General features: G+C 63.7%; 2 protein-coding genes across 9 annotated transcripts; one reads left to right on the top strand and one right to left on the bottom strand.

Moving 5' to 3' along the window:
* The first annotated feature begins 62 nt into the window (after positions 1 to 62).
* Positions 63 to 15,496, top strand: ZDHHC8 (zinc finger DHHC-type palmitoyltransferase 8). 8 transcript variants are annotated; one of them, XM_060170468.1, is made up of 12 exons: positions 308 to 415; positions 630 to 879; positions 7,106 to 7,227; positions 7,395 to 7,552; positions 7,630 to 7,802; positions 8,006 to 8,108; positions 8,540 to 8,631; positions 8,793 to 8,934; positions 9,128 to 9,248; positions 9,322 to 9,431; positions 10,762 to 11,762; positions 14,589 to 15,496. In XM_060170468.1, the coding sequence occupies exons 2-12, from the start codon at positions 776 to 778 to the stop codon at positions 14,812 to 14,814; spliced, it is 2,352 nt and encodes a 783-aa protein (XP_060026451.1). In that variant the 5' UTR covers positions 308 to 415; positions 630 to 775; the 3' UTR covers positions 14,815 to 15,496. The 8 variants fall into 8 exon arrangements, with proteins under 8 accessions (XP_060026453.1, XP_060026451.1, XP_060026452.1 ...); XM_060170470.1 differs by lacking the exons at positions 308 to 415; positions 630 to 879 and adding an exon at positions 63 to 150; XM_060170469.1 differs by lacking the exon at positions 630 to 879 and having other exon boundaries at positions 316 to 415.
* Positions 15,497 to 16,191: 695 nt separating this feature from the next.
* CCDC188 (coiled-coil domain containing 188) lies at positions 16,192 to 18,366 on the bottom strand. Its single transcript, XM_060121980.1, is given in 9 exon segments — positions 16,192 to 16,378; positions 16,468 to 16,517; positions 16,646 to 16,703; positions 16,892 to 16,956; positions 17,047 to 17,106; positions 17,214 to 17,270; positions 17,358 to 17,462; positions 17,617 to 17,724; positions 17,830 to 18,366. Coding segments are annotated over 9 exon segments (1,227 nt in total).
* Between the last annotated feature and the right edge of the window lie 6,519 nt (positions 18,367 to 24,885).

The raw sequence follows: 24,885 nt of genomic DNA, 5'->3' as shown, positions 1-24,885 counted from the left end.
CTATCCCAGGCACGGGCAGGGTGCCCGGCCCTTCCTGAGGGGCACTCCTTTCTGTCCTGGGAGGCCTGCAGCCTGGGCTGGGATGCAGAGGGACCAGCAGACCCGCCCTCCTTACCCTGCCCGCTGGCCCTGTGGCTCAAGGGCTGTGAGGTGGGCAGGGGATAAACAACCAAGGTGCCCCTGCAGTGTCACAATCCCCCACCCTCATAAATGCTGCGGGTGGGGTGGGGTGGGCGGGGTGTTGCTCCAGATGGGAGGGGCCAGGCCCTACCCAGGAAGAGCTCCGAGGTGTTTAGGGAAAGATCTGTGCAAACAGGGACCCGGAAGGGACCTACATGCTCCAGCGCCGCGGCCTGTGGGCTGGGGACAGGAGGCCTGGCGGTCGCCGTGTGTACCCCGGTGGGCAAGACCTCAGGTGTGCGGCGGCCGCATGGCCTCTGAGGGTCACGGGCTCCCAGCCTGGAGTTGGAGGAGAGGCCCCGCTGCGGGAGGGTCCGCCGCCGGCTCTGCCCCGAGCTCAGAGGGAGGAGGAGGAGGAGGGAGATGGCAGGCCGGGCAGGTGGGAGGGGCCGGCTGTCGCGAGGGGCCCCGCCCGGCCCCACGGCCCCTCACCGCTGGTCCACCTTAAGGGGCGCGCTGACATCAGCACGCTGTCTCCGCCGCCGCCCGGGAGGTGGGATTTCCTCTGCTGCCACCGCTGCTGCCTGGGTCCTGCCCGTCCAGCCGGCCCCGCCCGCCCGGCCCCGGGGAGGGATGCGGCGGCGCGGTGCCCAGGATGCCCCGCAGCCCCGGGACGCGCCTCAAACCCGCCAAGTACATCCCGGTGGCCACGGCGGCCGCACTGCTGGTCGGCTCCAGCACCCTGTTCTTCGTGTTCACGTGAGTCGGCCGCGGCGCTGGGGCCAGAAGGGGCAGGGCTGCGCACAGCGGTGGACGCGGCCTGGAGGGACCAGGGCCGGGGTTGGGCTGGCGGGCTGGGCTGGGTTGGGGCACCAGGGCCGTGGGCAATGTGAGACCCCACTCTGGGCCAAGGCTGATGCCACGAGCGTGCCCTTCCTGGGGTGTCAGGGACAGGTGAGACCTGGGTGTGAGGACACTGGTGTCCAATGGCCACCCTGTGAGCATACCAGGCAGGCCCTGGGTGCGAGGCGCCGGCCCGGGCAAGGGAGTGCGTGCGGGGGCTGCCCAGGGTGTGGCTGCAGCCCTGCCCTCCCCACGAGGGGAGGAAGGCCGCCCAGAGCCACCAGCCCTCCTTGCTAGGAGCCAAGGACGACTCTCAAGTGCCCTCCCAGCCGTCCGGCCCCAGGCCAGAGCCAAGTTCCCGCGTAGGTGTGGCCTGGCCCGGCTGCCACGTGCCTGCCCCATGGCCACCGCCGACGCTGGCCTGGCAGTGCGCTCTGCCTTCTCTTGACCTCCTTCTCAGGAAGGTCCAGTGGTCACAGCTGGAGGCCCAGGTCAGGCCACACCCAGGGACACTGGCCTCAGTGGGCGCTGGGACCCTTGAGGCAGAGGGCAGGTAGGTCCCGGCCCGTGCAGACCAGGGCAGGCGCTGACCACAGTTCCCTCTGCATTGTTGTGCCACCCCCCTCCCCAGGGCTCCTCAGGCACAGGGAAGGGTTGGGGACCCCAGGCTTCAGCCATGCAGGTCTGCGACCACCTCCTGCCACAAGTCCCAGGCTGGGACACAGCCAGGTCACCAGAGTAGCAACCACTCTAGCCTTCCTGGGGACCTGAGGCTTGGGGTGGCCGCAGCCAGTGGGGCATCTGTTCCAAGGCGGGGGTGGGCAGAAGCCAGCCGGGTACCCTTTCACCTTAGCCGGGGCGAGGGCAGCAGCACAAGGATGGAAGGCTGCATTGGGCACCTTGGAGGTAGGCGAGCCCCGACCTGGAGGCTGGGCTGGGTGGGCACCACAGGCTGCCAACAGCATGTTTAAAAAAGGCCTGTGTGGACAGGCTTATTTCTGGCTTTGGCGAGCAGACTTGTTCTTGTCACTCAGATGCTGCTGGCTATGAGGCTGTGGGCAGCGGGCGCGGGCCGAGGTGGAATGCGTCCCGCTGAGGCTTCTGGAGGGTGGGGCCTGGGCAGGGGTCTTGCGGGAGTCTGGGCCCTGCTTCCCTGCAGCCTGGCCTCCACGTGCTGGTTCTGGTTTCTCACTCCCCAAATGCAATTCAGCATTTGTCCTGACTTTAAAAGGAATATGTGTTCTCTAATGAGAACTTGTGAAACGCTGGGGAAAAGTTCAACAAGCAACTGAGATCAACCCCACCCCAGGGAGCTCACCCACCTCCTCTCCCCTTAGGTGCACACAGGCCCCCTGAAGGGTGCTTGTCCTGAGCCTTCCCTTGATCTCAGAGGGTCCCTACTGTCCTGTGAACTCAACCTGCCCTAGGGGCTGGGCATGGAGGCTGCCTACCCTCCCTCTGCTCTCACTGCTGGGGTTCTGGGTTCTGGGTTCAGTGATCCAGCGCTGAGAGGTTCGGGGTTGCCTCAGAGCAGCACAGGTGTGCCCTGCATCGTGCCCTGAGTGACTCACTCTGCCTGAGAGACCATGCGGAAGATGGAGGTGCAGGGGTGCTAGCCGGCGTCCAGGTGCAGCAATCATCTTGCCAAGGGACCCTCACTCGCCCCCTGGAACAGGGATCCCTGCACCCCACGGCCACATTCCTTGGCTGAATGGCCATTGAGGACCCTGGCTGGCGCCCAGCCCAGTTCTGAAGGCATTGTAGTTCCTGAGGGGGTCTGCTGGGTAGCCCAGGCCCAATGACACCACCCACAGTGGGCTGATTCCGGGTAAGCAGGGGGCCAAGCAGTCCCCTTCTTGGGACAGGCCTCTCGTCACCCCGGTACCCACACCTCTGCCCTGTTTCTGATCCCAGGCCCACTGCAGACTCAGACACCTGCTCCTGAGCCCTTCCTACCCTGCCCTCGGGGCCCCACAGGATTCTGTCTGCTCTGCTCCTTGGACTTCACTGGAAGCTGAGTGGTCCCCGGCCCCCGCTCTATACTCAGTAAATATGAGTTGCCCCTTTGAGACAGGTCCACGTAGGCAGCAGCTCCGGGTGTCACTCAGGGTGGGGAGCCCAGGCCTAGAGGACCAAAGACCCCTCCCTTGGGCCAGCTCTCTGAGGGGCTCGGCCAGCAGGACATTCAGACATGTCACCAGGAAAGGCTGGGGTGTAGGGAGGAGGCCCAGAGCTGGGGGTGTCCCCCCACGAGGATGGGTAGCATGCCTCAGGGTAGGTTCCTGGTGGCCCTCCTCCTCCAGGAAGCCTTCCTGGGTTCTTGGTACAGTTCTGTCCCCCTGGACCCCAGAAGGCTCAGCGTCAGGCCGGGTCAGGTGCTGGGAGGTGTCCGAGAGTGCCGAGGCCAGGTCTCTGCCCCTTCCCCTTCCTCCTCCTGGAGCCACCTTACAGAACGACAGGGACCCTGTGAACATCAGAGGGCCAGGGCTGCTTGGTGGGATACCCATGCCTGGGGCCGACACTGGGCTGTCTTGTCTCTGTCTGGGGCCAGTGGGCTGACTTCTGGGATGTCATGGCAGGTGCCCAGGATGGGCCTGAGCCCTCCCTATGCTTAGAGGCCCAGTCAGCCACAAGGCCCAGCCTAGGACAGTGAGAGTTCCAGTCCAAGACCAAGCCAGCCTGTGGCGGGCCTAGGTGGATGGAGCCGCTGGCAGGGACCATATGGGGAGGGGGACACTTGGTGTTAGTCCCCTGCCAGGACTTGCTGTGTGTACCCCTGGTCCCCTGAGCTTCAGTTTCCCCATCCGCTTGGGTGTCTGTAGGGTGGGTGCATGTGGCCAGAGGCCCTGCCTGGCTGGACCAGGCAGAGTAGCCGCAGACCCTCTGGTTCCGGGTGTCCCGTGTGTGAGCTTCATTAGTCAATGTTAATGAAGAACCTGATTTAAGTGAAAACGTCTGAGTTAAAATTTTCCATTCTGCATTTAGCCGAGGCAGCATGCTACGCTGCAGAACCCCATCCTGCTGGGCGGTGTCTCCCGCCGGCCCAGGTTGGGCCATGGTGGAGGCTCAGGAGGGGGGCCGGCCCGGGGGAGGGGCCTGCAGTGTGTCTGCCACCAGTGGGCAGTGTACAACCCCTGCCTGGCAGGGCGAGCCTGGAGCACACCATTCCCTGGGAGGGGAGTGGGGTGTCATCCCTGAGGGCAGAGAGGTGCTCCTGGAGCCTGGCACAGACTCAGGCGGCCGGAGCAGTGCTGCCTGCCAGGCCTCGCCCACGGAGCTCGCGTGTCCTCACACATCCTCACACTTGCCCAGCCCACAGGAGCTGAGAGATGTCCAGAGAGGGCTGGGGTGTGTGGGTCAGTGGAGGAGGGGCAAGTCTGCATCTGTGTTTGTGTGTGAATGAGGGTACAAATGTGCCATTGTGTGCACGAGTGTGCATATCCATACACACGTCAGCACACACGTGCCTTTTGTGTTGATCACATGTGCGTGTGTGTATGCATGCTTGTGCAGTATCCACACATGTACGCCTGGAGCATTGTGTGTGTCTGCATGTGTGCTACACACGTGTGCATGCATGGGTCCCTGCATGTTCACGTGGATGTGCGTGTGTTCTTTTGTCTTCTCCCCTACTTAGCCGTTCCTGGGCCCTGGCAGCATTGGCTAGTGAGCTAGTCCTTGTTGGGCATGACCCAGGCCTCAGCCCCTCTTATGGCACAGCCTGGGGGTAGAGACCCCTGGGGTGAGGATGGGGGGACAGAATGCGTGCCAGTGCCTGATCCTGGGTCTGAGTGAAGCCTGGGGGGCTGGAGGTGGTGAGTGGAGGGTGCAGTGGCTCAGGTCCCAGTCAGAGAACCCATGCCCTCCCAGACTTGCCCAGCACAGGCTAAAGCCCCACCCTGCCCTCCCCGGTATGTGCTGCCCACGCATGCAGTGGGTGGGTGGTGTCCACCCTGGGTAGAGGCCGTCTAGAGCCTCATTGCAAGCGTTACTCCATCACCTTGCAGCTGCTGCTCTCCCCAGCCCCAACTGTGTCACTCAGGGTCATCAAGGCCCAGGGAGGACAAAACAGTGTGGGCCTCCGGGGCGGGGGTTCAGTCCCTGCCTTGGGTGACAAGCCCTCAGATACCCTTGATTGTAAAATGGGGATGACAGAAGCGCCGCCCCCCAGCCTGAAGGGTGGGATGCATGGTTCACTGAGCAGGCCGGTGGGCAGTGGGCTCTCAACATCTGCCGGTAAAACTTGGAGGGCGATGATGAAGGGCCGTGCTCGGCCCCCGTCCCACGTCCTCCCGCCTTCAGCGCCCGCCTGCCTGCTGCACGTGTCTGCATGTCTGTCCGTTCTCGGCCGGTTCCTTCCTCTCGAGAGCAGGCTGGCTCCCCAGTGTGCGACAGTGCAGGTGCCTGAGAGCCACACTTTCCTTTTGCACAGACTACATGGTCAGCCCTCCCAGCAGGCGCGTGGGGAGCTGGCTCGCAGCACCAGGGTGGGTCCGCGGTGCCCACCTCTCCCAGGTTCTGGCTGTGCCTGGCTCTCTCTCACCTGTCTTAACCGGCATCTGGGCTCCTAGCCCCCTCCCACCCATTTGGGCAGACCATGCCTCAGGGACCCACCGTCATCCTGCCAAATGACATTGGATCGGAGGTCACAAACATACATTGAGCGCTGTCTGCACGCCAGGCTCCAGCGTGCAGGGGTGGGGAGTATGGAAGGTATCTGCTCTGGGCCTCCTGGGCAGGGGTGGTGGAGGAAGGCCTCCTGGCAGAGGACCCCGTGTCCTCGGACTATGCATCACTTCCACGGCGGGTTCTGGAGAAGAGGTAGGGGCAACTCACGGCTCCCAGCCTGCCGAGTGTGCTGCCTGCCGTGGGAGCGGAATCTTTAAATAGCCTCTTGCTTTCCACTAAAAATAGAGAAGTTCCGCTACCATGGAGGTGGTTGCTGGGGTGGCAGGGCTGGCTCCTGGCCAAGGCAGGCGTGGGCACCAGTGTGGCCGGCGTATGCCATGGGGGCGGGCAGGGCCACGGGCACGACTCACTCTGCAGGTGGCCACAATGCCCTGTCCACATGGTCAAGTCTGGTGTAGGGGATCCCCACCGGCCCCCCAGCTACACAGAGGGCCTGAGTGCGGGGAGGGAAGCAGACCCACTGGGTGCCCCCTGCTTATCACAGCAGCCATGGGAGAGATGGTGAGCCTGAAGCCAGAGGGGCTTCATAGTAGCCTAGTGGGCAGAAACCCACCACAGAGTTGGGGCAGGGGGTCACAGGCCATGTGCCTGAGGACTGGTGAGTCTCCAGTCCTGAGGAAGATGTTCTCTGTGCCAGAGTGTCCACCAGGGAGGCGTGTGAGACCTTTGCAGGGAGCCATCAATCTGAGAAGGCTTCATGGAAGAGGGGGCAGCCTTGGAGCCAAGTGGCGAGGGGTGATGAGAGATGGCGGAGGGGTGGGAGGCGCCATGCTTTTAGTCTCCAAGTATTCTGCACTGCCCTATGGAGAATAAGGTGACAAATTGAAAAGAAGAGGCAGCCTGGGTGGGGATGCACCCAGGGCCCAGGCCCTGAGACTGCACCCCTCAGGGAAGAGCAGGGAAGAACCCCCCATGCATTTACCGACCGAGGATTGGGGCTCCCCACACCACACCCCAGAATCTCCCTGTCAACAGGATCCTGCCAAGCTGGGGACAGGTCTGGGTGAGGCCCAGGACTGGCCTGAGCTGCCCGGCAGTTCACTGGCCTCTACCCGTCAGAGCACATGGGCAGAGCCAGCTCCTTTCCCATCCTGGGTTCCCACCTCCTGTCTCCCCATCAAGGGCAGGGGACCCGGAACGATTCCCAGCTGGGGCAGGAGGACGCGGCTTGGCTCTGGCCTATGGGCCTCCCTGAGCCTCAGTCTGCTCAACGGGGGGTTGAGCTCCTAACAGGCGCTCAGGGGTGTCTGGGTCAGGGCTGGCACACACGGAGCCTGTGCACAGCCCCTGAGGGTTGAGTAGAGAAGCAGTGGGCCCGTGGCAACAGTGGTCTCCCTGACTGCCATGCTGAGCGCTGCACGCGTGTGGCCAAGCCTAATTCCTCTGCCCCGTGTCCCCTCCCCACACACCTGCCACACCCCCAGACCCAGCTCTGCACTGCTGTCCGACACAGGTGCCCATGGTTGACACGAGCTGTGTCCCCAGCCGTTCCTGTCTACAATGGCATCCTCTTCCTCTTTGTGCTGGCCAACTTCAGCATGGCCACCTTCATGGACCCTGGCGTCTTCCCCCGAGGTAGGGCCCTGTGCTGGGGTAGCTCTTCTGGCTGACTTTCGCTAGAGTGTGAGTGGCTGACAAAAGAGAGTCTGGCTGGGGGCGGTGTGGGGGGTGGGTGGGAAGGGCTGGCTGGAGAGGGGCTCTCCTGCCAGGGAAGTCACTTTCGTGCTGCCCCTGACCCACAGCGGATGAGGACGAGGATAAGGAGGATGACTTCCGGGCCCCGCTGTACAAGAACGTGGATGTGCGGGGCATCCAGGTCCGTATGAAATGGTGCGCCACCTGCCACTTCTACCGCCCGCCGCGCTGCTCCCACTGCAGCGTCTGCGACAACTGCGTGGAGGTGACCGCCTGCCCCGCCCCCAGCCCACGCCCTCCTCCCCTGCCCGCCGTGTGCCCTGACGCGCTGTTCCTGCCCAGGACTTCGACCACCACTGCCCCTGGGTCAACAACTGCATTGGGCGCCGCAACTACCGCTACTTCTTCCTGTTCCTGCTGTCGCTCAGTGCGCACATGGTGGGCGTCGTAGCCTTCGGCCTGGTCTACGTGCTGAACCACGCCGAGGGGCTGGGCGCCGCGCACACCACCATCACGTATCCTTGGCCTGACCACAAAGGCGGTGTGGACCGGGGACGCTTCTCACAGGGGAAGTCGAGGCTTGGAGGGGTGGGTCGGCAGCCCAGAAGTCCCCAGGGAGTGGGTCTCCTTCCCTGAGCGGGCGGTGGGGAGGGGCGGGTAGTCTGTCCACAGGTGCCTGCTCCATCCTCACCCACGGCCGTTGGCCTTAACGGGCCAGCATGGCCGTCATGTGTGTGGCCGGCCTCTTCTTCATCCCTGTCATCGGCCTCACTGGCTTCCACGTGGTGCTGGTCACTCGGGGCCGCACCACCAATGAGCAGGTGCAGACCCTGGGTGGGGCCATGCAGTGATGGGGCTGGGCATGGGAGGGTCCCCGATGGGCTGAGCGAGGAGCCAGGGCTGCACAGGGACTGGGGTGGGGGGGGGCGGGGCAGGGCCGGGGCCCTCGGCTGATGTGCAGCTGTGGTAGGGGAAGCTCTGGCCCTGGAGACCCCAGGTGGGGTTTGGCATGTGGGGTCTCACCTGCCCTGTCCCCCTCCTTGCCCCCATCTGTAGGCACTGCAGCCACCAGTGAATCAGAGCCCAGAAATTCCACAGCAGGGGCAGACCCTGGTGACCTGGGTTGGGGGCACCCCTGGGCTAACCCTGCCCAACTCACCTCTGTGGAACCCCTGCTGTCCCTGCCTGTCCCCCTGCCCTCCTTGGCCAGACCCTGGCTGGCCAGGCTGGCTGAGGGGTCCCATGTCCACAGGTGACGGGGAAGTTCCGTGGGGGTGTGAACCCCTTCACCCGCGGCTGCTATGGGAACGTGGAGCACGTGCTGTGCAGCCCCCTGGCGCCCCGGTGAGGCCCGGCGGGTGTCCAGTGGGCCTCCTCGGGGTTTGGGGTGGGCAGCCATGGGCCCTCAGCCTGATCCACTTCTGCTTTTGGCAGGTGGGGTCCTGCCCTTGGCATGCATTCAGGCCAGGTTGCCCTGGCCACTGACCCCTCTGGCCCTGGTGCAGGTATGTGGTGGAGCCGCCCCGGCTGCCGCTTGCCGCTCGCCTGAAGCCGCCCTTCCTTCGGCCGGAGCTCCTGGAGCGAGCCGCACCACTCAAGGTCAAGCTTAGTGACAACGGGCTGAAGGCTGGCCTGGGCCACAGCAAGGTGGGGGCCCAGGGGTGGGGTAAGGGACGGGGTGAGGTGGGAAGTGGTCAGGTTGGAGGGGCCTAAGAGTAGAAGGGGGAAGGACTGGGTGGAATTGGGGAGAGGTCTAGGTCCCAGGCCTCAGGATGGAGTCCCCAGTTAAGCCCTGCCCGTGGCCTGTACCCTACACACCACTGACCGTGCCCCCTCCCAGTCCAAGGGCAGCCTGGACCGGCTGGATGAGAAGCCGCTGGACCTGGGGCCGCCGCTGCCCCCCAAGGCGGAGGCTGGCACATTTGGCAGCGACCTGCAGACCCCACGCCCCGGCAGTGCTGGTGAGGCGGGGGCGGCCAAACGGAGGGAGGGGCACAGACTGATCCCAGTCTGACAGTGGTCCATCTTCCCCAGAGAGCGCCCTGTCGGCGCAGAGGACCAGTCCCCCGACACCCGCCATGTACAAGTTCCGGCCCGCCTTTCCCACGGGTACCAAGGCGCCCTTCTGTGGGCCGGGTGAGCAGGTGAGGAGGCCTGGCCCTGCCCAGAGGTCCCGAGGTCCCACCCCGCAGGCTCCACCCAAGAGCCCCCCCCCCCCCGCCCCCCGGACACCGGGAAACTCCAGAGCCCCGCCCCCAGACTTCGCCACACCCTGGGGGCCACTTCCCAAGGAATCCTATCTAAGGCCACGACCCAGGTCTCACCCCTGAAAGACCCGCCTGGGTCACAGAGGGTGTGGGCATCCCAGCTGGGGCTGGTAGAGGGGAGCAGGGCCAGGTGTCCTGGGAGGGGCTGGCACAGGCAGTCCTAGCCACCCAGCCCTTGGCCAGTGTTGCCTGCTGGCTCTAGGCGCTGCCCCCGGGGGCACTGTGTGCCAGGATGCCTGGAATTCCACAGTTAGTCACTCTGTAAGGTCCTCAGGGCCCTCGGGAAGGCTTTAGAGGAATTTGAGATTGTTTGAGGAAGCACATTTATTCTCTGCGTTCACGTGGAGCAGCGGAGGACGGCCTGAGCAGACACCCAGACCCCTGAGGTTCCCAGGCTGCCTGCCTCCTTCATGCCACCAGAGGGCAGGCCCATGGCTGAGCCAGCACACTTGGACCAGCCCTTCTCTCCCAGGGAACTCCCTCCAGGACTGATATCCTTCCTGACCCTGCCTCTGGGGCCTGCTGGTCAGGGCAGTGAGTCTGGGCCTCACTGGCCAGTGTCCGGTGGCCCTTCTTGGAATGAGGGGGCTTAGGTGGGTTGCCTCCTTCCTGGGATTGTCCTGGGTCCCATGGAGGGTCCGGCTGGTTGGCCAAGTGCCCTGAGGCCACATTTGTCCCCACCCATGCGCCTTCTGGGTTTTGAGGTTCTGCAGGCTCTTGTCCCAGTCCAAGTCTGTGTGCCTGGAATCACGGAGAATCAAAAAGACCCCTCTCTGTCACTGTGGCTACCCCCTGGGCTGCTGGGCTCTGAGGGCACTGCCCTGCTGTCTGCTTTGCACTGCCCGCCCAGACCCTCAGCCGTGGGCTGCCTGGGAGAGGCCCTGGGTCACTGTGTGGTTAAGTCTCTCTGAGGTCCTGATCCCAAGGCTGCCCCAAGGCCCCTTCCTCTCCCTGGGGAGTTGGGCTGGAGCAGATGCACAGCCTTCCCTGGAGAGATACTGGGGCCCCCGGCTCTGCTCCACCCTGTCCCCGCTTCCCTCCGTGGGGCGCAGGGGATAGAGAGCTTCTGGGAACAGCTCGTCGGTTGCACCTGCCGCCATCCCTGATGCCACCGGGATTGCAACTTCCTAGTGGGCACAGAGCACCTGGTGAGCGGGCAGGGCACGGTGGGTGGGCCAAGATGGATGTGCGCCATCTCCCCCTGCAGGTCACGGGCACTGACTCCCTGACGCTGGGGGAGGACAGCATCCACAGCCTGGACTTTGCATCCGAGCCCAGCCTGGATGTCCCTGACTACCCGCCCAGTGGCCTGCATGCGGCCTACCCGCCATCCCCACCACTCAGTGCTGCTGACACCTTCTCAGGCGCCTTGCGCTCCCTGAGCCTCAAAGCCGCCAGCCGGCGGGGCGGGGACCACGTGGCCCTGCAGCCCCTGCGCTCTGAGGGTGGGCCCCCCACGCCCCACCGTGGCCTCTTTGCCCCCCACGCACTGCCCAACCGCAACGGCAGCCTGTCCTACGACAGCCTGCTGAACCCTGGCTCTCCCGGGGGCCACACGTGCCCGGCCCACCCCTCAGCTGGCGCAGCCAGCTACCGCTCACCCTACCTGCACGCGGGGGCAGCGGGCGACCCACCACGGCCCCCGCCCCGCAGCTTCAGCCCCGTGCTGGGCCTGCGGCCTCGGGAGCCCTCGCCTGTGCGCTACGACAACCTGTCCAGGACCATCATGGCCTCCATCCAGGAGCGCAAGGACAGGGAGGAGCGTGAGCGGCTGCTGCGCTCTCAGGCTGACTCGCTCTTTGGCGACTCGGGCGTCTACGACGCACCTAGCTCCTATAGCCTGCAGCAGGCCAGCGTGCTGTCTGAGGGCCCCCGTGGCCCCGCGCTGCGCTGCAGCTCCAGGGACGACCTGGTGGCCGGGCCCGGCTTCGGGGGCGCCCGCAACCCCGCGCTGCAGGCGTCGCTGTCCTCGCTGTCCAGCGCCGTGAGCCGAGCGCCGCGGACCTCCTCTTCCTCCCTGCAGGCAGACCTGGCCAACAGTGGCGCCCCGGGGGCCCGGCCTGCCAGCGGCTCGCACAGGTCGCCCGTGCGCCAGGTCCCTCCGTCCCCACCTAGCACTCCCCGCTCGCCCTCCTACGTGGGCCCCAAAGCCGTCGCCTTCATCCAACCGGAGCTCCCAGAACCGCCGCCCTCGCTGTCTGTGCAGAGGTGGGTGCTCAGGGTGCGGTCAGCTGCTGGGCACAGGGCAGGTGTCTGGCTGCCTGCAGGGCCTCTTGGCCAAGCACGTGGGGGCTGCCCAGGAGGCCTGAGGCTACCTAGGGGGGTGGGCCTCACCCACCTTGGAGGATCCTGGCGGCCAGTGTGAGGGTAGCCCGGCTCCAAGGGCGCCTTGGCATGTCCTGGGACCAGGGGCAGGAGAATTTGCATCTTGAGCCCAACACCCACACTCCCCTGGCTGGCACAGACCCAGCATGTGGGGGACCCTAGGGTTCTTCCTCTAGAGATGATGCCACTGTCCATGCCCAGAAGGCCAAGTCTGGGTGACCCTCCTCCCACAGCAAAACATGCCACTCTGGGCACCACGGTCCTGGCCCTCGGGGGGCACACAGCCCCAGGAAGCAAGGGCTTCCCTGCTCAGAGATGGGCAAACTGAGTCTCAGAAGTGCAGGCTGGTCCCAGGCCCACGTACAAGAGCTGAACAGCTGCTGGGCACGTTTGCTCACCAGGGCTTCACCTGGCTGCCGTGAGCACAGGCTCAGTTGACGAGGAGGTTCCTGTTGTGCGTGTGACAGGCCCAGAGGGGGCAGCTGTGAGGCAGCCCAGGGAGGGAGGCGCTCCTGCCTGCATGAATGCTGGGCAGCGAGGTCCATGCTACTGGTCAGTGCTGGGCAGGCTGGAGGGCAGAAGGGCAGCCCCTCGTTTCCCTTGGAGGGAGCAGGGAAGAGGCCACATCGTCACTGCTGGGCTTCCCAGCTCAGGGCACCAGGACAGGGCAGGGTCTAGGGACTCGCCTGGGCAGCATCCTCCTGGCGTCCCTGTGTTCTGTGGTCTGTGCCGAGAGGCCTGGGAGGGGATGGCAGCCATTCTGACATCTGTCTGTCCTGTGACAGCACGGCCCTCCCCTGGCAGGTTCTGCTCCCCCACCCATTTCCGTGCGGGACTGTCCAGGGTCAGAGGCAGGGGCTGCCCAGTGCTCCGTCTGTGTCTGTGTCCTCTGTCCTCTTGCCTCCGCTGGCCCCTGTCCTGCCATGGTCCCGTGTTCACCGTGTGTGTGCGTGTGTGTGCTTGTTTTGATGCAGGGACCACCCTCAGCTGAAGACCCCCCCAAGTAAGCTTAATGGGCAGTCCCCGGGCCTGGCCCGCTTGGGGCCTGCCACCGGCCCCCCAGGGCCCTCCGCCAGCCCCGCCCGGCACACGCTCGTTAAGAAGGTGTCCGGCGTGGGTGGGACCACATACGAGATCTCGGTGTGAGGACTGACTGCCACCCGTCGCCGTGGTGCCATGGGAGCCAGGACCCCCCCCCACAGCGGCTGCCCCCCTCCCAACTTCTCTACCCCGGGAGAGGAGGCCCAGGCTTGGTGTGGACGCATCAGCGGGAGGAGAACTACGCCTCCACGGGCCTATCCCTCGTTCTCAGCCCGTGCATCCACTCATCTGCTCACCAGGGCACGGCTGGGCCAAGGGCCATGAGGCTGCAGGATCTGCGTGTTGGTGGCCCTGCTCTCGCGAGCTGGGGCAGCAAGGGGGCGTGGACTGCACAGGTTGTCACCAGGCCAGTCTCTACCCACTTCCCTTACACATGGGTCACTGTGGCCCAGAGATGGACAGAGAGGCCTGGGCCCCTGGCCGTCCTCCCAGACCGAGGGCCCCACCGCCCAGCTGCTCCTAACCATTGCCTTTCAGGGACCCGCTGGAAGCTTGTAGCTTGGCAAGGCCCACTCTTCTGCAGGGAGTCCAGGCCCGGCCCACAGGCACCCAGCTTCGGGACTGCTCTGGGTTCTGACGGACAGGTGCACAAATGGACAGACGGACGGACAGCCAGCTGTGGGTGGGGTCCTGGCTCCGTGTGTCTCGTCTCGCCCAGCTGGTGGGCGCGTCCCCGTGTCTGTGCGCTGAGCTGCCATGCCACGTCCCATGTGTTCACGCTCGGGCCCCCGCTGCCCCCACTGCCCGGAAACTCGCTTTAATTGAAGCCTTAATCTTTGCTTTATGCTCTTGTGGGAGGTGATGGGGGCAGGGGGAGCGGGCACAGGAGGCCGGATGCCGCCACAGGGGGCCCACGCGACCCCGAGTCCCCTCCCTGCAAACTGGAGACCCCCACCCGAGGCATGCAAAGTCCAGGCCCTGCTGGAGCCTGGGCGCCCACGTGGAAAGCACATCGGGGAGGGGTCGGAGTTTTGTCTGGCGCCAGGGACCCGAGAGTAAGCACACGGCAGCGTCCGCTTGCGTTGTGTCTGTTTTATGTTTTTATATCTACATCTATATATCTATAATTTTATTAAAAAAAGAAAAAGAGTCATTTCGATCCTTTCCTTGAGCAAGGCCAGGGGCTCCGGGCGGGGGCAGAGGGCGTCAGGCTCCGGGAGAGGTGGTGGCAGATAGTCTGGGCGTGGACGTTCTGCGTGGGTGTTTCCGTGGACTTAAGCCAAGTTGGAGGCCTGGGGGGTGGGGGCTGGCCGGCGGTTCTCTGGCTGACCAGCGTGAGGTTTCCCTGGGTCTGCGTCATCCCTGGCAGTAACAGGACGTTTGGAGAGAAGCTGGGACTGCAGCTGCCCCAGGGGCCCCGGGATCCCAGGAGCAGGGAGTGCCCGCCCGTCCTGCAGCTGCGCGGACTGGAACTCATCTCCCGTCCCCCCTGCAAGTGTCCGGGGTGGGGGCATCGGGAATCTACAGCTTTTCAGGGGCTGGGGGACAGGGGCAGGGGCTGGCCATGTGTGGGAGGCCAGTGGGTCCTCAGACCCTGAACCGGGCAGCTCTGCCCCTTGCTGACCTCCGCCTTTCTGCTTCTCTCTCACGGGACGCTGCAACCCGCAGGGGGCGGATCGGTACCTGCAGCCGTGGATGGGGGCGGCGTGGCCAGCCCAGGGTGCCCCCCGGCCTGCACCTGTGCCACCTCGGCCTCCCGGTGGACCGCCCGTCACTGCGGGTCCCCTGGAGCCCGGCCACTGGGGCGCCCCCCCGGGGGGCCGTGTGCCGTCTACACTTGGCCGCCTCCAGCCTCTTCCCCAGCCTCTCAGGGCCCGAGCGGGACACCAAGTAGAAGACTCCGGGGCCCAAGAGGCCAGGCTGCCGCGGACCCTAGGGTGTGGGCTGGGCGTCCCCTCTCCACCAGCTGCACCTTGACTGACCCCGAGCCCACCAGGGCCCGTGACCCTGTGCCCTCCCAGCTCAGGAAGTCCCCACCTGCTGCAGAGGGTTCGAAACCCTAGGTGGGGGCCCTGGAGCTGCTGGGACCAGCACAGCCTTCCTGGGTGTCACCATCACCTGATCCCCCTGCCTGACCAAGCACTTTACACGCCACTTCCTCCCAGGGAGCCCCGGCCTCTGTGGGTTGGGCTGGGTGGGGGTCTCAGGTCGCCCCTGCAGGTCGCTATACTCCCCGCTCCCTGCACCCAGCACATGAACAGATGCCTTAAGCTCCTGGAGCTGCCAGCTGGAGGAGACCCCAGCCCACCGGCCCTGCCCGGTGGTCTTCACTCCTTCACTCTGAGATGTTGCACCTGGCGAGCTCAGAGGGCCCTGCCACCCCCAGCCTTGCAGCCCCCAGCCGGCTGGGCCTGGACGCTCGCAGGGGCAGGGCTGGGCCCTGGCCGTCCCCTCTGCCTGGGCAGCAGCTCTGTTTCTCCCACTTGGGGGTGAGCAGCCACAAAGCTATTCTCTATTGTTCTAAAAGGTATTGCCCCGCCCCAGTTTAATGCACTAAATAAAATTTTTGGTGTTTACCTCCATGGCTCTGTCCACCAGCGTGGTCCCCCTGTCCTCCAAGCCTCTGGGAAGCGCCAGGAGGCTGGACTGGACAGGGACCCTGGGGTGGGGAGGGAACAGGAGCCGGGGGACGGGTGGTGGCTGGGTGGTTTGGGAAGGGGGGTGGTCAGCCAGACAGGGACGTGGCTTATGTGAAGCGACAGCAGAGCCGCAGGCTTATGTGAAGAGTCCCTGATCTCCGAGGTCCGCCAGTCCCAGGGATGAGGCCTGAGGGTCTCACTTTCAGTGGAGCCCCTTCTGCACACCCTCTGCTCAGAGCCCTTCTGGTGACCAGGGCGGTCTGGGGGTGTCCTGTGGAGAGGCTGCCCTGGCAGCGGATGGGGCTTGGGGGACGAGGCAGGGGCGCCACTGCAAGTGGGACCCTAGGGACCAGGCAGGGACCCTCACTGCAAGATCCGCCTCAGAAGGCGGCAAAGCCTCCTGTGCCCCACCCCCATTTCCATAGAAACAAGTGCACAGGCCTTGTGTCACTACTATATGTCCAGTCGCAGACCCAGCCCTCAGGACAGACCCCGCCTCCACCCTCCTCCAAGGTTCTGGGCTGGGACCGGTGCGTGGCAGTGCCATGGGTGGGGGCTGGCACTGCCGCTGGGCACCCTGGGCCACACCAGCCGCCTTGCTTCCTCCTCGCTGGGGCTGTTGGGCCTCCGGTCTAGAAGGGCAGGAAGTCGTCCACCTCAAGGCGCAAGAACGGGCCCAGCAGGGTCCGGAGCTTCCAGACGGTGGCGCGGCTCAGCAAGGGCGGCACCAGCCCCTCGAAGGGCGCGGGGTCCACCATGTACACGTAGGCGGCGGTGCAGGCTAGCAGGGCGCCCAGCAGCAACCTCAGGGCCAGCAGCCTGTGGACGGCTGTGGTCAGGGGGTGGGGGCACCCAGGGGACAGTTCCTGGGGACTGGGCTCTGCCCCTGAGCTCGGACGGCCACCTACCAGAGCTGGCCTTTGAGGCCCTCGGAACATCCCAGCTGAGGCCGCGCCTTCTGCGGGAGAGGGGCTGAGTCAGAGCGAGTTCCTGCTCTCCCTCAGGACAAGGGTGATTCTGGTCACAGGGATCCTCTCCAGTTCCCTAAGCGGGGCCTCCAGGGAGAGGGTGGGGTGGGGGACTTACCCCTATGCACGCCATCTGCTGCTCCTTTCTGACCTGGCTGCGGCACTGGGCCCGTTCCCTAGCGGGGGTGGGGGGGGACAGCGCACAGTCAGCGCCACATGTACCCCCCACCTCAGCCTGGCACCACCTGGTCTGGTGCAGGGGAATTGGGGAGGGGTCAGGGATTGGTCCACCCCATCCTGACCTGGACACCTACCCCCATCCCGGCTCAGCCAGGCCCCGCTGGCTCCCAACCCTGCACATCACCCCAGAATCTCCAGCTGGATGTCCTCCATCTGGTTCAGCACCCCCCGGATGTCCTTCTTGAGCTTCTGGGGGGCAGAGAGGGTAAAGCTGGTCCCCCAACCCCATTGCCCCCACCCAGCCCCCTCATCCTCTGGGTGTTGCCTTTAGGAACCTACCAGGAGCCCGGTGGCCTGGTTGTTAAGGGCCATGTGTACTTCGGCCACGCCGTCCCACACCTGGTGGAGGGTGGAGACTGGGTCACGCCCCAAGGAGTGGGACCCATGCAGGATGCACGTCACAGGTGGCTGCCCCAGCGCCCCCTCCCACCCTTGCAGGTGGGCACCTCGGTGATGGCCATCTTCTTCCTCTCAAAGGACAGTCGGATCTGCTGCAGCTCGTTCTGGGGGAAGGCACAGTGTGGGCAGAGGGAGGGCTGGCGGGTGGTCAGCTCCTTCCTCCCCGCACGCCCCCGGCCTCCGGGGCCCACCTGGGACTGCTGCACGAAGGACTCTTTCCCCCGGCACAGCTCCTGCTGCAGCAGCTGCAGAGGGGCCCTGTCCTTCAGGGGCCGGGCGCTGGCCTGCTCAAGGGGCTGCAGAGGAGCCACCAGCTCAGCCCCAAGGCCATCAGCAGCATCCGTGGTCAAGGACTGCTTGGGAGTGGGGTGAGGGTAGCGCATGGAGTGGCAGGGAGCTCTCCAGAGCCTCCCATCGTCCTACTGGGGCCGCACCCCGCCACGCACTCACCCAGGTCAGGGCCATGCAGCTCAAGTGCTCTGGGCACAAGGGCAGGAACGGCTGCCCCGGCCCCAGGAGGGCCCCCAGCTGCTCCCGCAGGTCCTGGTTCTGCCTTTTCTGGGGGTGGGGGCAGAGAGATGGGAACAGCCACTTCGCAGGCAGGAGGTCGAAGGGGGCGGTGGTGGAGGGCTTGGGGCCTGGGAGGGCTGGGAGCGCACTCACCAGATTCTGGTTCTCCTGCTCCAGCTGGAGAAAGGACTGCTCTGCAGGCCCCAGGAGCACGCTCTGGAGCTGGGAGGGGGCTGCCCTGGGCGAGGCCAGGGTCCCTGCCCCTGGGGTCAGGGGCGGGCAAGGGCAGGGTCTGGGCCCTGAGCTGGGCCCCGCCCCCTGCGTGGGTGTCCCCTGCTCGTGGCCTGAGTGCAGGGGCCAGCCCCACCCCAGCCCCGTCTCTACTTGTCCTTGTCTCGCCCCCGCCGGGTGGTCTCGTGGCCTCTGTCGCTGCATCTCTCCCTCTTCAGCTGTGATAAAGTTCCCAGGTACCTCGTCACCGACCCTGGGCCCCCCACCCCCTGTCCCCGGGGCTGGGAAAGGCCTGGCAGACTCCACTGAGTGGGTGGAGCTGAGAGGCACCATGTGGGGCCACCTTACAAACCCCTGGCAGGGTGGGTCCAGGCATCCTCCATGGCTGCTCGAAGCTGGGGGTTAGGGGCACTGGGGGTGGGAGTGGCCACGGGGTCCCAGGGTTTTCGGCCCCTCCATACCTCCCTGTGACCCCTTCCTGACCCCAGGTCTAGGCTTTGGCCTGGCCTGAGCTGCCACCCTCTTACAGATGGCCCTGTGAGCCATCTGCCCCTTGGGACTAGATCATGAGACACCTCACAAGTCTGAGGGCCCTCTGGGTGTCATGGCTCACAGGTGCCTCAGGGGCACCTGTCACAAAGGCCTGGGCATGGCCAGGGAGGTCATAATGGGCTGGGGTGGTGGTCAGAGCAGGGCTGGCAGGGCCCCTCCCACCATGTCCCTGTTCCTCAAGTAACCTCAGGGGGTCACCCCCTCTGCATCGTCCCCACCACACCCACCTCAACTATTTTCTTAAAATGTACAGCAGATCATGCAGACACATGGTTAGAACAAAGTCAAACAACAGGAAGTGTCCAGTGTGACCCTGCCCCCAGCCTGTGATCCCCGTGGCTGAGACCTTTCTGGAGGTGGTCGCACGTCTCATGGTCTCTCTTCACACAGAAGAGATCATCCTACAGCCTGGCCTTTTCACCTAACGTATCTCCAAGTTTTTTTAAAAAAATCATTTATTGAACATTCGATGGTCCTGCAAGGACTATTATTATCCTCTCCCTGTAGGCGGGGGACTGAGGCGTGAAGACACTTGCCCGAGGCCATGGCCTATTCAGTGATGGGACCAGAGTCCAGCCTGGTCTTCACCACTTTAGGGGTCTTTTCAGTGACAGCAGAGCGTGCCTCCCATGCGGAAACAGATCCAGCCCCCGCCCCACAATGGTTTCTCCTCCCTTCCTACAACATCATGTGGTGCTATCTGTCCCACCGCACCCCCGCTGCTCCTGGAGCCCCTGCCTCACATCCTCCTCTTTCTCAGTTCCCTCCCTTGTTCTGTGGAAGCACATCCTCAAGCAGCATCCTCAGAAAGGTGGGTCAGTGGAAACCCGAGTGCCTGTGTGGTGGAAACAGCCGCAAATCCCTCCTGTCCCCGGGTCCTTGGCCCTCTGCAATGTGACCCTGGGCTCTGGGCTAGCCTGGGGGTTCGCTAGGGCCAGTGGAGTCTTACCAGCAGAGACCTGAACAGTGCTTGTGTGTTGGGCTGTGACTGTCTTGCTGCTCTGGGGACCCTCTGTGGTGGGAGGGGGGCACGACCTTGCTCTCAGATACCAGGTTGTGGGGAGGGAGGCTCTGGTCATCCCAGCGGGTCCCCAGCTGCCAGGAGCTGGGTTGAAGAGCCCAGCGAGACCACAGAGACCCACCACGTGGGGCCGGCCAAGTTGCCAAGGCCCGACTGACTTGTGCTTGTTTTAGCCTCTGAGATTGGGAGCCATCTGCCCCTTGTGACTAGATCATGAGACACCTCACAAGTCTGAAAGCAACTTACTCTGACCTCACGCTTGTTGGCTGAGTTTGGGCAGAGTCAGCTCGGAGGGCATTTTCCCACAGGAATTCAGGGGCTCCACAGTCCCTGGAGCTGCTACCCGCAGGCCGTGCTGCAATCGTGCTTTAAAATTTCAAGACATCTCCATTGTTCTTTGTGTTCCCTTATTCTTTTTTCAGAGCTTCCTGTTCTGTTTTAGGGATAACGTGGATTTTGCAGGGAGGGGAACTTTTGCTTCCTGCTTTTTCTCTTTGTGGTTCTTTTTTTCTGTTTGGTAGGACTTCCTATTAGTCCCTGTCCTCAAATGTCTGGCTTTTCTACTCCTGTGCATAGGGAGGCAGGATGGAGCTGAGGAGTTCCTCTCCCCGTTAGCAGCCGGGGTGTCCCAAAGTCAGTCCCCTGGAAGGAAGGCCTCCTGCCTCTGGGCAGACATCTGGAGAAGGGGACAGCTTGGGGAGTTTGCCTGGCAGTCCCCGTGTCACCTGCCGTCCCTCACACGTGCTGGAGGCCACCCCAAGCCGTCTCCTAGCCAGCCCAGTTTTTATGCCCTGCCTCGTCCACACCCAGGTGATGTCAGCCCCTGTCCTGCTATGTCAGCCCCCGCTTCCCGCTTCCTGTCTGAAGAAGTCTGTCAAAATCCCTTATCTGCTGATGGTCTCACTCCTGTCCTCTTTGTAGGACAGATACACTACAGGGGCTGCTGGACGGGGGCCACCCACAGAGGAGGGGGCATGCACAGCTCACAGGCTGTGTCTAACTGGACACAGGTGGCCAAGCCCCAGGAGGTCACTCTTTTTCTAGGATTGCATCTGTGAAGCATTAGCAACAGGCTCTGGCTGGGGATGGGCTGGGAAAGATGGGCCTGGAGCCCCACTCAGGCATCAGCGGTCCCCTGAACTCTCCCCTGAGCAGACTCTGCTTAGCCACCAGGGGAAGAGGGGGCCTCTGGGGTGGGGCGGGGAGCGGCGCCCTGTCAGGTGCCAGCAGGTGCCTGGGAACGTTAAATGGGGAGAGGGGATCTCCTCATGGAGACTGGGGACCCCCTGTAATAACAGCAAGGACAGTGGCTGCAACCCGGGAACTGCTAGCAGAGGCCTCAAGTCTCAGGAGCCAGGCAGGGCACCCAGGCGGGGTGCAGGAGGGGGTGCTTGGGACAACCCATGACACAGGAGCCTCGGCCCCACCCACCGTGTCCCGGCCTGGAACCCCATGTTCCTGGATGCAAGCTTTACCCTGGCTGCGCCCCATCTGGGAAGTTTGCTGGTGGCTCACAGCCCAGCCCTGAAGAACCCAACACCCTGAAACCTTCCTCACACCCTCCCTGTGGTCCTTGTGAAGTGCCCCTGAGCTTGAGAATGGCCCAGAGGGTGGGGGGCTCTCAGAGGGAACCTCAGCTTTGGTGGCATTTCCACAAATGGGGACAGGTAAGGTAATGTATGCGGGGCACCCTGCAAATCCTTGTTGATTGGGGTGAGGGTCTGAACTGAGTCAGGGCTCCAGGATGGGGTCGGGGAGAGTCTGCATCGTCAGATTTCCTTGCCATGGCGGGAAGCGAGGCTCAAGTGCGTCGTGGAAAGAGCCAGGCCAAGGCCCTCCTTGTCATGCAGTGTGCACCTCCCTGGACACCAGTTGCCATGGCAGCCGCTTCCTGCCCAAGTTGCCATGACGCCCAATAGCCTCAGGGAGCCTGAGCCTGTGAGCAGGGGTTGGGCTTCGGAGGGAGAGGAGGTGTGGAGGCCCGCGCCCTTCCTGCTCCTGCCAGGACTCACCGTGGCCTCGACATTCAAGGCCCCACGCTTATTTCTAAAGCTGGGAAACAGACCTGGAACTTGGGGTCCCTGGACCAGCCACAGCCCCTCAGGAGGAGTCCCATCTGTGTATCCCCTAATCAGGGCCCTGGTCCAGAACCCCCCTCCAGCCCTCAGACCCTCAGGCCCTGCAGGCTTCCTGGAGCAGCCCCAGGCTGGGGATCACCCCCTTCTCTGGGGCTTCAGGTCACTCTTGGGATCTCACCTCCTCCCAGGGCCTCCCAGTTCTCCTGTGCTCTGAGTTTGTAGCAGACACAGATGGCCTGAGGCTGGGACCCATGGGGCTCTGAGGGTGGTCTTGTGCCCTCTTGGGGCACAAAGGGGTGGTTAGGCCCATAACCAGGAGGACAGGTCCACTGGGTGTGACTGCATGAGGGTGGGTGGCCGGGGGAGTGACCGCCCCAGCCCAGGGCCAGAGCGCAGGCACACTGCAGGCGAGTGGTCACAGGCAGCTGAGCGCTGGGCAGCTCCCTCCCCTCCCCAGCCTGTGGGGAAGCCCTTCGGGATGGAAAACAGGCTGGGGGTGGGCCCTGGGAATGCGAGAAGGTGAAGGTGAGAGGCGGTGCTGGGGGTGGGCCCATGGGGTCCTCCCACAGTGGTTCTATTTCAGAGGCTGTGACTGAGCAGCTCCCAGGGCACGGGCTTGGCAGGCCATTTGTCTCCCCTCCCTCGGTGACTCTTTGGACAGCTGCTGCTCACATTTTCTATTTAAGAATCAGAGGAGACTGTACATTTGAGATTCACCACGAGATAGTGTCAAAATGTTTTTTATCATAAGATCTACAAATAATTTTCTGACAAATCTATGATACCGTATATGTGTAATATAAAATCACAACCATGGAAACTGTTACTTTGGAAAACTATGCCTGAATCTAGGTATGATTGGAGCTTTAAATTTTTTTCCAGCAATAATGCTTGTTACTTGTTCACTTATTTTGTCAAGCAGAAAATCAATAACTGATACTACAGATTTAAGCAAAATTTATGAGAAAATTATTTCAAACTAAGGCAATGCTCTCCATGAGCCTAACTTTTATCTGTAAATTAGGAAAGACTGTTTTGGTTCAATCAGTGATCAGACCCATGGATCATTGGTGCAGGAAAAAAAAAAAATCAGATGAGATAATGTCAAGGAAAATACTCTCTATAAATTACCATCAGCCAGGGTGCTGAGGGCTGAAGCCTGGGGAGGTGGCTGTGCTGCGGCTGCAGGGCCTCCTGCACCCCAGGGTGGGTGAACTGGGTGTGCTTACCCTGCCTAAGCCCAGAGATCCCCCCCAAGAGGGTCTCACCCAGCTAGGTTCACCCCCTTTTCGATACCCCCATGCCCATCTGCCCCTGCTAGCCCGACAGTGGTGCCCGGGAAGCCAGCATGGCCAGAGCACCTGATGGTCAATGCTGGACTCACCTCACCAAGTCCATACCGCGGCCAGAATCCAGGACATCTGCCCACCCCGCTCTCCACCCTCTGCCCCTAGCCAGCTCTTGCTGGGCCGTGAGCTTCTGGGTCCATCCCTGAGTCCAGGCAATGGGCCCAAAGGGGTTGAGTGAGACTGGGGGTAAGGTGAGCGACGGAGACCTCGGTGGCAGGTGCTCCCTCCCTCTGAAGGATGCTCCATCCTCTCCCGGCTGGCTCTGTGTAGGTCCCAGGATCCACCACTAGATGGCGCCAGAACGCTGCAGACGGGCTGCAGGCTTTGGGGAACCCCAAACCCAGGGCAGGGGCAGCCCTGGGCTGAGGAGGAGCCAGGGGTGGTTCCACTGAGGCCTAAGCTTCTGGCAGTGCTGGGGGAGAGACCCCCTCCCCACTTGGATCTGCAGTTCTGTGGGGGTCTGAATGCCTCCTGCTGGTTCCATCTCACTGTTCACACTGAAATAAATGACCCTGGGACTCACCCCCCACTCCTTCCGGCCCCTCGCCTGCTCCCTGCCCAGGGTCTGGGCTCCCAGAATGGGGGGGAGCCTTCCCCAGTGTGGGAACACCACCCCCAACCCTTGCTAGCAGCCCTGGGCTGGCCACATGATGCCTGGTTGTCAGTGGGCAGCCAGAGTTGGTGAGGGGGGTCCAAGGTTCAAGACTGTGAGGCCTTGGCTAGAACGTGGCTCAGGCGCTGGGAGGTGAGAGCCCATCTGCAGGGGGCAGGCTGGGGCGTCTGGCACCCTTAGGGGGCCAGTGCGGCAGGGGCAGGTTGTGGTCACCTGCATGGTCTCCAGGGTGTCTGGGAAGCAGGGGGACAAGGAAGGAGGCGGAGGGGTTGGGGAGAAAGAGCCCCCACTACCAATTGTTGCCTCAGCCCCCAAGGCAGCAGTGGCGGTGGTGTGGGGATGGGGGACGCTGATGCTCTGTGCCCAGAGATGCCGCCCCAAGCCTTGCCCTGGGGTGACGGGCTGGCCGGGCAGCAGGGCACAGCCACAGTTTTGGGGTGACCACGTGGTGCTGGCACAGAGAACAGGCCTGGAACCATCTCTGCCTCCCACAAGGTCATCAAGGTGGACACACTGGACGTTTGCTTGCGTGCTGGGGACAGGGCCTTGGATGGGTTCTCAGTGCAGGCTCTCCGGACTTGGGACTGGACCCCCAAGGCTTCCGTGCCTCAGCCCTGGGGGGGCCCAGCCCTTTCTAAGGCCTTCAGTCCCCTGGGCAGCCACCCTACTCTTGGAGCCAGGCCAGGGGTCTGGGCTCTGTCCTGGTGAGATGGGGTTTTGGGGTGCGGGACCAATTGCTGGGGTGGTGAAGTTGGCTGTCTGGGCTCTGGGGGTGGGCCTCAGAAGTCGGAGGGAAGTGGGTCAGGACTGGGGCATGAGTTGGGGGTTCCTGGGTTGGGAGATGCAGGCTGGAGGGGACACAGGCTCTCTCAACCCTGGGCTTTTGGGGCCTGAGCCTGGCTTCCTTCCCAGGCAGGCTGTCCCTTTAACTACAATTCCTGCATGAATGGGGAGATGTGATGAGGCAGTATCAGAGCCTCCCTTGGCCTGGCCCAGGACACACAGCTGGGAAGTGGACCGAGGTCACACTGTGCACCTGACCTTGGGGCTTCAACACCGACCATACCACCAGAGCCTCCAGTTGAGCCTGGGCTGCAGGGCCACAGCGGTGGGGATGGGGGGAGCCGGTGGGGGATGGAAAGGAGGCAGGCGCATAGTTGTGGGGTGCAGTCGTCCATCCACCCACCTGCACGGGGCTTCCATCATCCTCCCTGGCTGCCCATCCGGTCCCCTCCAGGGCTCCTCCGGAGGGCTCAGCTTCAGGGGAAGGTGGGACCTCCAGGGCCAGTATTCCAGGCCCCTGGCAACCCCAGCTTGTAGCCCTTGGCCAGAGTCCGCCCAGACATCCACAGTGGAAACTGATTT

Source organism: Lagenorhynchus albirostris, chromosome 14 (genome assembly GCF_949774975.1).
Source record: "Lagenorhynchus albirostris chromosome 14, mLagAlb1.1, whole genome shotgun sequence".
Classification (NCBI taxonomy): domain Eukaryota; kingdom Metazoa; phylum Chordata; class Mammalia; order Artiodactyla; family Delphinidae; genus Lagenorhynchus; species Lagenorhynchus albirostris.
Note: the sequence above shows the minus strand (reverse complement) of the source record. Positions and strands in the feature narration are given on the sequence as shown.

Excerpts from the sequence above, each read along its gene's own strand:
- ZDHHC8 (XM_060170468.1), top strand. The coding sequence starts at position 776 with ATGCCCCGCAGCCCCGGGACGCGCCTCAAACCCGCCAAGTACATCCCG. Across the intron at positions 8,109-8,539 it reads GCCGCACCACCAATGAGCAG|GTGACGGGGAAGTTCCGTGG; the intron begins GTGCAGACCCTG and ends CCATGTCCACAG. Across the intron at positions 9,249-9,321 it reads CCCACGCCCCGGCAGTGCTG|AGAGCGCCCTGTCGGCGCAG; the intron begins GTGAGGCGGGGG and ends CATCTTCCCCAG.